Consider the following 11311-nt stretch of genomic DNA (forward strand, 5'->3'; position numbering starts at 1 on the left):
CCCCCCCCTTTTCTCACCATAATATAGTTTTCATCTCACCTCTGAGATTAAACCCATCTCTCCCCGTCCACTGTGGCAAACGCCATTTTGAGAATGAAATTGGTTACATCAATAGCAGCGCTATCACCTTGGCTATTGCCTTCCCTTTATATTCCTCCAGTGAAACGTGACTGACCTCCACCGCCACCCCCACATTTCTCACAAAACGCAAGGGTATACGTCAACGCGCGGGATCGGCCTCGTCGGCGGAGTCTAACCGGGAGTAGTGGGGTGAAGGAAAGGGGCCGGATTACCTTTTTATTTATTTGATCCACTCGTGGCAGAAGGTTTCTGCTAAGTAGCTCCAGAGCAAGCTGGAAGCTAGTTGGGTGGAACAAATGAAGTCTGAGAGAGTTCCTAGATGGGTTTCAGAACATCTATTTACAGGGGATCAGTTTTGACATGCTGTGTCAAAGGCCCACCTCAGAGAAAGTGGACAGGTCACAGAAGAGTTTTTTTCGTCTGTTGAACTCCTTTATTAATCATTTTCAGCATGTTTTAAACCCTTTGTGGGTGCGTAGATGGGATTTTTTTTAGGCTATAGTGTTTATTGTGGTGATACAAGGCCAACAAACGTTTTGCTTCTTGGTGTTTACAACATATATGCTGGATCTGAGTTACGGCATTGCCTCGCTGATGAGCAAATATACGAGCCCCAAGCGCCGGCGGTTTGCTGCATTTGAGCTTGTCCATAATGTTAATAGGAACCTTGATTTTTTCCTCTTACTGCGAAATGCCTGCTTCGGCCCACCTCGCTCACTAAACACAGTGTGAGCAAGACAAGCGAATGGAAAATCCAAAAAGAAATCAGCGGCGAATTTACACAAGGACCAGGCTGGGTGGGATTCATTTTCCTTGTGACATTTCCAAAGAAATACCTTTCAAAGCCAATGTGGTTTAATGTCCCTTTAGCCTTTCGCCTCATTGATTTGGCCCCTCGGTTAATATATCGGATTCTTGTGTGTCGAGGCAGTCAATACTTACTTTCTGATGAGTCGCGTTGGGTATAGATTGAATTTCCACACTGGTTCATCATGCTAGCAGTACTTGGAAATCAGATTTTCACCTTTTGTTCAGCCTCACACAAGCCACTGGTGTGTCAAGTAATGCGCTCATTTTGTGTATAAAATAAATGAATAAAAAAAAAAAGTAGCTTTGATGCCCCAAAATCAATATTTGTTAATCATAAAAAAATGCCTCCCTGCTGTTTGAAATTGAATTTTTTTTTTTGGGAGCACTTGAGAGAAATGAAAGTGAGCGAGCACCGCAGCCGGCGCTTGAAGCTAATTTTCAGTTAACATGCAACTGGTCATTAGGCTTCAGCTCTCGGGAGCCAAAGGTCAATAATTGCATCTGGAGGAAAAATCTTTTAACCAAACGGTGGAAGCCTTTTGTGTTGAAGCATTAAGTAGAAAGTTCCCCTGTAATTGCATTAGTTGTTTAGGATTGCCTGAGCGGAGGATGAAAAATGAGCTCTGCCATGATTACTTCTCCGCTAAGTTGCTGTCTAGCGTAACTCCAGCCCTCTCATTTTGATTCACCTCATGCTCCCTGTCACCAAACCCACTAACAGCTTCCCTTTGTTTGAGCGCTTGTGTCTTTTCCTAACTCGCGTTTTGTCTCCTATTAAACCTCCGAGTACAGCAGGTGATGGAACTCTGTTTTCTCTGCCTCTTTTTTTTTTTTTTTTTTCCCTCTTTTTTTTTTCCTGCTGATTGATCAGGCTGCAGATCTTTGTTACTGAGTTAACAAGAGAGTTTATATCTTATCCAATAGCTGCTGGACCACATGGCACGGAATCAAACTCCCTCGCTGGAAAAATCCATTTCAATTAGTACGTTTTTATTTTCGCCTCCGAATGTTTTTCCAACAATTTGCAAAGTTAGGTTTTGACATTTAGTCCCGTTAATGTGGATTTTGGATTTACATTTTACATTTTCAAATCCAAATGAACACTGCTCGGCCTTGGTTCCAGCTTATTATGATTGTGACGACAAAAACAGAGAGTTAGGTATAATTTTGTAAATGATCAGCCAGCCAAATTTAACATGTTGTCTCCTGCCTAAATTAAAAACATATATACACTAGACTATCCTTAGTTCATTTTATCTAATGTTTAATGCTAGAGGAGATGTTATCAGATGCTGCTACTTATTATTTTCGTGAATATTCTGTTTGTATATGATAAATCGTACATTGGTGGAGGTAAAAGTTTGACCATATGATTGGCATTTTAATTGATTATCAAAATAGTTAATTCCCTGTTAATTGGCCAATCATCTCTGTCCTAAATGTAAACATGCAATGCTAGAGTATTAATCAGTTCTGACACGTGTGTGTGAAAGGCCTCCAAATTGTCCTTCTCAAGTGTTGCTGCAATGAAAGAATGACAGTTTTGCAAATTGTCTGTATCAGCCATCTGTGTGTGTTTTGCCCATGGGCATGGAACATTTTAATGGCCCATCTCTCCCGTTCTGTCTCCTCCAGCCCCAGAGACCCTGATGCGAGCCCTGGAGTTGCTGAACTACCTGGCAGCACTCAATGACGACGGTGACCTGACGGAGCTGGGCTCCATGATGGCAGAGTTCCCCCTGGACCCCCAGCTGGCCAAGATGGTCATCGCCAGCTGCGAATTCAACTGTTCGAACGAAGTCCTCTCCATCACTGCCATGTTGTCAGGTAATACTCAGGGCTGGCCCACGGCGTGGGTCTGAGCTGCTACTCTTTCCATTTCCTCTGCTCATGGACCATGCCTCAGAAACGACCAGTGAGCGTAAAAGGAAATACACAGAGCAGCTTCTTTATCTCCTGTGTGTGCATTTTTGGACCCCTGTTTCATTTGAGTGGTGCTGACATGAGGGTTACAATGGGTCACACCAAACATTAGATGAAGGCATCGTATGCCCTCATTAGCAAGACTTACAACTGACTACATCCAGTCCCCAGATGTTGGAGTCTACTTATAAAAAGTGTAATGAGTACATACTGAACTTTACTACAAGGCAAATAGAGGATAAAGTCAGTGGTGTCAGCTATTATTTGTGAAGAAGGGGAAAAATACGTGTCTGTACAAAATGTATAGGTGTAGCTGGAGCAGCACCAGCATGCTACAGCAGTAATTGCACTTTGGGCTTGCCAAAGCAGAATGCTGCTCATTGAGATGAATCTTGACGCCTTTGAAGGGAGTGCGAGGGTCTTTGAGAGTGGGGAAATGGATTTAACTAGCTGCTGGACGTGGTGTGCACTTAAAGCAGGTGTTTCAGGATGGCAGGTTTTTGCTGAGTTCATTAGAGTAAGCAGCAAAAGTACACCTGAGAACGGTGCCGCCACAGCAACCAACCATGAGGCTCAATAAACACAGCTTTTATCCATTAAAGCCACAATCAAGCAGGTTTGACGTTAAGCAATTCGGAGTAAGTTCACAGAGGGGAGAAGCAGAGTCTGCATCACTGTACTAGGTCTGCGAGGCGGGGTGCTTGTTTGTGCAGGTCGTCCTAAGTTTGCCGCATCTTTTCTAAAAGCACCACATCAGGACGGAGAAACCCATCCTCCTTCCCTTCTCTTTGACCCTCCTTTCCTTTTCCACCTTAAACACTTGGCAATGCAGTGTTCCCTGTGAAGTGCTCTGTGCCTCTCTTGAGCTGAGGCCTTGTTCCTCTCTGTGGGATTTGCTTAACTTATCCCTATGGGCGGCTGTGTTGGGGCCTATACCAACCTTGTTTAGTCCCACAGTGCTTCGTCCGACCCACGGAGGCCAAGAAGGTGGCGGATGAGTCCAAGATGCGCTTCGCCCACGTCGACGGCGACCATCTGACGCTGCTCAACGTCTACCACGCCTTTAAACAAAGTGAGCGGGCTCATTTAAATTTCACTAAACGGTTTGTTTTAACGTACCCTCGAGTCTAAATCTTCTCTGTCTCCCACAGACCACGAGTCCACTCAGTGGTGCTACGACAACTTCGTCAACTACCGCTCGCTGATGTCGGCGGACAACGTACGGCAGCAGCTGTCCAGGATCATGGACCGCTTCAACCTGCCGCGAAGGAGCACCGAGTTCAGCAGCAGAGACTACTACACCAACATCCGCCGAGCGCTGGTCACTGGCTTCTTCATGCAGGTTGGTGGGATCTGTTCATGCTGAAGATGCTCAGCTCAGACTACAGGAGCTTCCTGCTGATTTACCCCCTATTTCTACCCTCCTGATAATCGGAGGACAAATCTCTGAATCTGTTTGGTAATGTGAGGAAGGGCGGCTGTGGCTCAGGTGGCAGAGCGGGTGAAGTGTCCTTGGGCAAGACACTGAACCTGAAGTTGCTCCCAATGGCAGGCAGCACCTTGATAAGCAGCTCTGTCGCCATTTGTGTATGAATGTGTGTGTGAATGGGTGCAGTCCATTTACCTTTTGAGTTCATAGATCCACTCCTAAACCTCCCGAACTGCTTGCAGACTCATCAGGACCACCCTGATTTAAATCAAACACGTCTAATAATCACGCCTGGAGCAGCACTGTTGCCAAGCAGTGCTAAACAACCTAGCTCTGGAGGCTAACGATAGCTAAAATCTCACCTCCACTTCTTGAGAATAGACAAACCGTTTTGCCCACATATTCTATTCGTGTTTACATCTTGAGTGGCACATGTCTCCCTCTGACACAATCATCCCAACATGATCATGTGTGTTCTTATTTTCCAATCTTGCACGTCTGACATTAGAGAGAAGAATATCTATTAAGCTTCTTTCTCGTGTGTGTGTGATGCAACGCGATTTCAAAATGTCAGGATGCTAGAACTCCCGTGGTGTGAGCCTGCTATTAGCCGTTTAGTCTCTCATCCCTTGTTTTCCGTGTCAACCATTATTATTTTCCCCTTTGTTATTTTTGGCCACATTTCATATTTGAGCAAACAGCCTTTAGATCCAGCTCCACTGCAAATCTGATGCTCACTGAAGTTTGCCCTTGTTGAGTTTGATCATTTGAAAAAAAAACAAAAATATTTTAGTGCGAAACATTTGTACTCACCGAAAACGTAGCTGAGGGCTGCCGGAAAGCAAACACACACACACACACACACACACACACACAAAGCGCGTGCTGCTTTGCTTTAAGCACATAACAAGAAATCAAATCAATTTGTTTCTCGCTCAGGGAAACAAATGGCAGTTTTGCGAGGAGCCGTTTTCAGGGCTACCTGCAACAAGCAAGCTGACAAGTTGAATTATGGCGTTAATATTTAAATATTTGTCAACATTAACCTTTATCTTGGAGACAAATTTGCAGCTCATGTTCAAGCGTTCAGCGTTTGAGATCATGTCTTTGTTTGGAAAAGGCCTTTATTGAGACTGATTGCCTTGGTTAATCACGGCCGCCGCTGCAGCTCGGCCAAGTGTCTACAAAGTGGAGGAGAATCACTCACTGGCCGCTTAGAAATCGGTCATGAGTGTCACGCTACTTTTTTTTTTTTTTTTCCATCAAAGCATTAATAATTTACTTGTGAGGTTTTGATGGGTCCGTCTAATTAAAACACAGACGGAAAGTAAACCGAGCAGTGATAAAGGCTGTTTACGTGGCTGTGGTTTCTCTGCTGGTGACCAGATCGCTCACCTGGAGCGCACCGGCCACTACCTGACGGTGAAGGACAACCAAGTCGTACAGCTGCACCCCTCCACTGTGCTGGACCACAAACCAGAGTGGGTGCTCTACAACGAGTTCGTGCTCACCACCAAGAACTACATCCGCACGTGCACAGACGTCAAGCCAGAGTGGTGAGTTTTTCTGGCAAATGGTGAACTGCAAAATGTGATCTGTAATAAAAGCAAAGTGTCATTAAACGGCGCATTAGGAGGAAGATTGGGTTGGATTTTAAAAAGAAAGATGGCTTCATATGAGTGTTAACTTAAATCACGTTTGTTGTTTTGTTGTCTGGGTGCACATACTTTAAGCATGTGGGGGGAAAACTTCAAAAACATCAATACATTTTAGTTGTTAGAAACTGGATGACTGTTTATGTAGCTTCATTTTTATGAACAGGAATGGCATGCAGTGAAGGTACATGTAAAATATATTGTATAACAAAAGCAAAGCATTTTTCGTTTAACAGTGCTGATATTAGTAAAATATTAAATAGATAATTGTAACTAACTTATTTAAAAGATTTCAATACTGTGAGAAAGTCAGCAGCATTCTCTGCTGTGAAACCCTGGAGGAGTCCAGCAGCACAGAGGAGACGTGCGAACAGAGTTGAGTTCACGTTAACTGAACAAAACAGGTTAGATGTGAAATATTTTTGCCACTTTGCATCCGTGAAGTACAATAAACGAAGCAAGCGGGCACGCGCTGCCGAGTGGATCACCTGGGAATCCGTCGTCTCCGATGAAAGTTTGTAAGATGCAGAGGAGTCATTTAAAGTTGACAGAGCTCTTTTGCAAATTCTGGCATCCAGAGAAGATGCATGTGCTGGATGAAGGTATAGTTAGCTAGCTAGCTATAGTAGCTGAGGTCACTCGCCATTGAGCATGATGCACACTAAAGTTGTAGTATTAAGCAGAGTGTGGCTCCAATGCATCACCAAACTGTGATTTCTTAATTCAAATTTGATTTATTAATTTTTGCACAGAACCAGAGTCGCGGGCAGTATTATTGGCGCTTGTAATAAACAGCATTTCCATCATGAAACAATACTTTAAACTATTCCCACCCTCCCTGCCACACCCTCCGTCCGTTCATACCAACACACACCTTAGACAACAAGAAGAGAAAAAATAAAAATAAAAAGACTAAAAGTAAACAAATGCAAGCTGTGATTTCTGGCTGGTCCAAAATATCCTGAACACAAAAATCATTAAAAAAAAATCTCACTCCATAATTTAGTGCTGCATAGTTAAATCTTTTCAGATGTTTTCTGCAGTTATTTTCTGACATGTATATTGAGTCTAGAAACAAATTTCTGTCACTATTCAAAGTTTTATTTGGAGCCGACTGCAGCCAGTAAAAGCTCCACAACCAGTTAATCAACTAATCAAACGTCAGGAAATAGTTCCTATTAATATTTCCAACCAGCAGCCAAAACCGAAAGATTTATAGCTTGCTATCGCGAAGGAGTGGAAACGTTTAGGAGTTAAAAGCGACTTAAAATTTGCCACTTTTGGTTAGAAAACGACTGAAAAAAACAGTTATGATTACGATCTAATAAAACAGGATGCTAGCCTCACCACTGTCGCCTCATTAGCAGCCAATGGCGAAGCTGCAGCAATCGTTCGACCGGCGACAACCACCTTATCCACGCCTGCTCCGGTCGAGGCCACGTGAACACGGAGGAACAGCTTTCTCCCACAAGTAAACAGCGCAGACACATTTTGGTGACTAATGTTTACTTGCTTTCTTTCCTAGGCTGGTGAAAATTGCCCCGCAGTACTACGAGATGAGTAACTTCCCCCAGTGCGAAGCAAAGAGACAGTTGGAGCGTATCATTGCGAAAGTCTCGTCCAAGGAATACACTCAGTACTGAGAAGGTCCGCATGTGCTGCAGCAGCATCCTGCACAGAGTCCGATCTGAACTCTGTTAGATATTTTTATTTTTTTTTCCACCAACAACCTCATTTTCTATTTTTTTGTCTCGGTGTATCTGATGCATTTTCATCATGATTGATAATTTGTGTTTTGCTACCTTCAAGGGCCGACTCGTCTTTTGTTTTTTTCCCCCTCTTCGAGCCAAGAGGGCGACTAGAAGTGACTGAGGAATTTACCCATTCTTGTCTGAAGCATGATATGTGATGTACATTTCAACATTCCTCCGTAATAACAAAAGCCAGCTCAAGATTCTTGGCTGTTGCTTTGCTTGTTCTGCCGAAACAGTCAACGGAGAGGCCTTCTTGATCAAATGTAATTTATACTGTGTTTTGATGCAGGCGTAATTTAATGTTCTCTTGTCATGGAGATACTAAGAAGGGCACTCTGGTCACATTTCCTGTCAACTGTTCTACTTAATAAAAAAACGACTTTGTAATAAAACATCTTTTCCCGCTGTCAGCATTAAAATAACAGGATAATCTGTACATAAACTTCTCACTTAACCCTCGCACGCACACGCGCTTCGCCGAGCGGCGTCTTGACCTGCCAAATCCAGCTCGTTTCCTGGCTCTTCGGGGAAGTTAAATCTTCTTACTGGGATATTGATAGCTTCAGAAACAGTTGGAGTGAGGGGGAATGTTAATTACAAATGTTTCGGAACAAGATCAGTGTGAAATCCCTGCTGTGCCGGAGCCTGTTCTGGCTGCACCGCTTTTGTGGCAGCGCCTTTCGAGTGCGGAAGGTAAAAGCTGAGGAGGGGGGGAAGCGTGAATCCGAAGCGCTGCAGCGATGTCGGGAAATTTTCGAATGTCGATGCAGTTGTACAGTAATAAAAATGCTGCTGTCTTGCCTGGTTAAATGCATGACTCAAAGCCAAACTTGAAACAAACAAAAAGCTGGATGAGCTCTGATTGACTTTCTTGGGAAGCTGTCACCTCTCATTGTGTGGGTTTGCAGCTTAATTGAATTTCATGAGAAGGGGTCCTGAGAAACCTCGTGGTCTGGTCCGAACACCCCTCTTGGCTCGTTGTGGCTGTTTGGCAGGTGGAAGTATGTTGTTTAGGTCTTTGCCTTGTTAGTTTTAGGAACACACAGTATGCTAGCATTTAGCTTCTTAAAGGTGCCATGTAGAAGCCAATAACCTAATAACGGCCGATAACGTCATAAATTTGCCAGTTTTAAAATGTAATAAGCCAATAACGTAGTAAGTGGCCAATAACGTAATAAAAGTCCTGAACCGATAACATAATATCTTTTGACTGATAACGTAATAAGTTATTATTAGCTAAAAGGTAATAATGTAACAAAAGTAAATAGTAGGATAAAGTAAATAAAAAGTAAAAAATATAAATAATAAAGATAATAATAAAGATAAAGTGATAAAAAAAAAAAAAGTGAGTTTTTACAAGATTGAATTTCCCTTCTGGGATAAATAAAGTATTTTTCATTTCAAGTCCTGAACTGATAACATATCTTTTGGCTAACAACGTAATAAGTTATTACGTTCTTGGCTAAAAGATATTATGTTATTGTTCAGGACTTTTTTTACGTTATTGGCCAAAATATATTGCGGTATCGGTTCAAGACTTTTTTTTACATCGTTGGCCAAAAGATATGATATTATCGGTTCAGGACTTCTTTTTTTTTTACGTAATTGGCTAAAAGATATTACGCTATCGTTCAGGACTTTTTTTTTACGTTATCGGCCGATTACATTGTAAAAAGTGCAAATTTATTCCGTTATCTGCCGTTGTTATCGGCTGTTATTACGTTATTTGCTTCTACATGCCTGTAAAAGCTCTTTTTTTTTGTCTTCAGTCGATGACTTTTTTCAAATCTGACAAAGTGACGTGACCCAGGAGGCACAACTTAAGAGAAAACCTGAATTACAAATCAAAGTCTTGGTGAAATTCAACTAAATCTGATGTGCAATTTTTTCACCGATGTCTTTCCGACTCTGCTTCAACACAGTTCTTCTTAAATTCAGTGAATATCTCAACGCTGGGGCTTTTTTTCAAAATTTATTTTTCCCCGTGCAAGCCGGCTCGACAAAGCTTCAAACTTCAATCAGAGATAATGGGTCATTTATTTGTTAACTGGGTTCCCTTCACCAGAACGGTGCCGTAAAAAAAGGGCGTTTGACGAGACGCGTGACTCTTTTCTTCGGCTCAAAACGGACCAATGGCGCGCCGCCTGCTTCGCTCAAGAGGAACAGGTTGTTATAAGCGAGAGCGACGAAGAATATAACAAATTATGAGCGCCGGTGCTGCAAGTGAAGGAAATTGTTGGCGCTCTGAAGGCAGCAGCTTGTTATTAACGTGACAGCTCCTATACTTTATTTAAACATGTTCCAGGGTGAATTTAGGTCTGAAAGTGCTGCATAATAAAGGATACGTGGAAATTGCTTATATTTTGGTCCCAATCAATGTAAAATTAACAGTATTAATTAAATAGTTTCCGTGATAAATACCAATCGACTAATCTTTTGGAAAGTGGGGAGTGATAAGTGTTAACCCCGGAACATGAATTTTAAAATGCTAAATCGCAGACTACCTTCTAAACAACAGAAGAACAGCTTCTGTTTAATTTCTGTACAAGTTTCTCTTTGTGTGTTTCCGTGCATTTAAGAGAGTCTTCCACTTTCCAAGATGGGTAGCGACTAATTACTACTTTCATTATTGATTATTCGAGTCAGTCGAGGTGTGAAGTCTGACAAATGCTCCCAAAGCGACGCCACTTAAGTCAACATCTGGCAGAGTTGAAGGCTACCAATTTGAAAATGGGGCCGAAAAAAAAAGAAAAGAATAAAAAAAGCCTAAATGTCGTCTGCGGTCGAGGTGCATTGTGGGTAACGCAGGCACCAGAAGAACTGATTACTCAAGCAATCTATTATCGCAATGATTGTGTGGGTACAATGACAAATGCGGCTCCAGTGCGTTTCATACCTCTGCTACATCAGCTTTTAAAAAGCAATTTAACTGCTTCTAATCCAAATTTCTTTTTTTTTTTGTTCTCCTGCAGGTGCACACTAGACTCTATTATCATAACCTCTGTTCTGCATCTCAACTTTACATCAATTGTAAGGGAATATACATAACATTGAACTAAGGATAGAGGCAGAAATGACCCAGTAAGCATTTTTTACAATCTCCGTAGTGTCTGGATGTAGGCAGGCAGAGATACTAGACCTGCTAAGGGAGTTTTAAATTAAGCCCGCAGATTGTGTAATATGCTAAGTCAGGAAATTAGCATGCGAGCTTCAATATTTTTTTTGGACTGTTGGGAGACGAGTTTTTAAGTGGATGGCCTTTTGCTTGGGAACATACACAGAACCACAAAAAGGTGCCGGGGAGATTAGTCTCCCTCCGAAGTGAAGCCAATAGAAAACCCATTAGTTTGAGCTGATCTGGAAATTATATGGAATTGATCCTGAGGTAAGAACAGTTTTTCATGCTCGATACTTCCCATTGATTCATGCCGCCATAATTACAAATGAAAATCATTATGTCTCCAAGTTGTATTTTGTTAGTGTCTGATGAGAGCATGCGGTCTTACTTCTTGTGCTTAATCATATGTTCCTACATAGGAAACCTTGTCCGATACGATTGGAATGATTTTTTTAGTTCACCTTTTGTTTCGCCGCTGCAGCCATTCGAGGTCAAGGGCACGCAGAGCTGAGCCGCACGAAAAAAAAAAAACAGCTGGTGC

The 11311-nt window shown here is 42.4% G+C and overlaps 1 protein-coding gene across 2 annotated transcripts in view; it reads left to right on the forward strand.

Annotated features, from left to right (window-relative positions):
• LOC103368637 (putative pre-mRNA-splicing factor ATP-dependent RNA helicase DHX15) overlaps positions 1-8060 on the forward strand; it is a 26962-nt gene extending 18902 nt beyond the window's left edge. For both annotated transcript variants that reach the window (XM_008297058.1, XM_008297057.1), the window contains exons 10-14: positions 2527-2718; positions 3764-3886; positions 3966-4156; positions 5630-5799; positions 7424-8060. In XM_008297058.1, coding sequence (XP_008295280.1) covers positions 2527-2718; positions 3764-3886; positions 3966-4156; positions 5630-5799; positions 7424-7541 — 794 coding nt within the window. In that variant the 3' untranslated portion in view covers positions 7542-8060. The remainder of the gene's footprint in view (positions 1-2526; positions 2719-3763; positions 3887-3965; positions 4157-5629; positions 5800-7423) is intronic.
• The last annotated feature ends 3251 nt before the right edge of the window (positions 8061-11311 follow it).

The sequence above is a fragment of the Stegastes partitus genome, unplaced genomic scaffold (genome assembly GCF_000690725.1).
Source record: "Stegastes partitus isolate 25-593 unplaced genomic scaffold, Stegastes_partitus-1.0.2 Scaffold1181, whole genome shotgun sequence".
NCBI classification, from domain to species: domain Eukaryota; kingdom Metazoa; phylum Chordata; class Actinopteri; family Pomacentridae; genus Stegastes; species Stegastes partitus.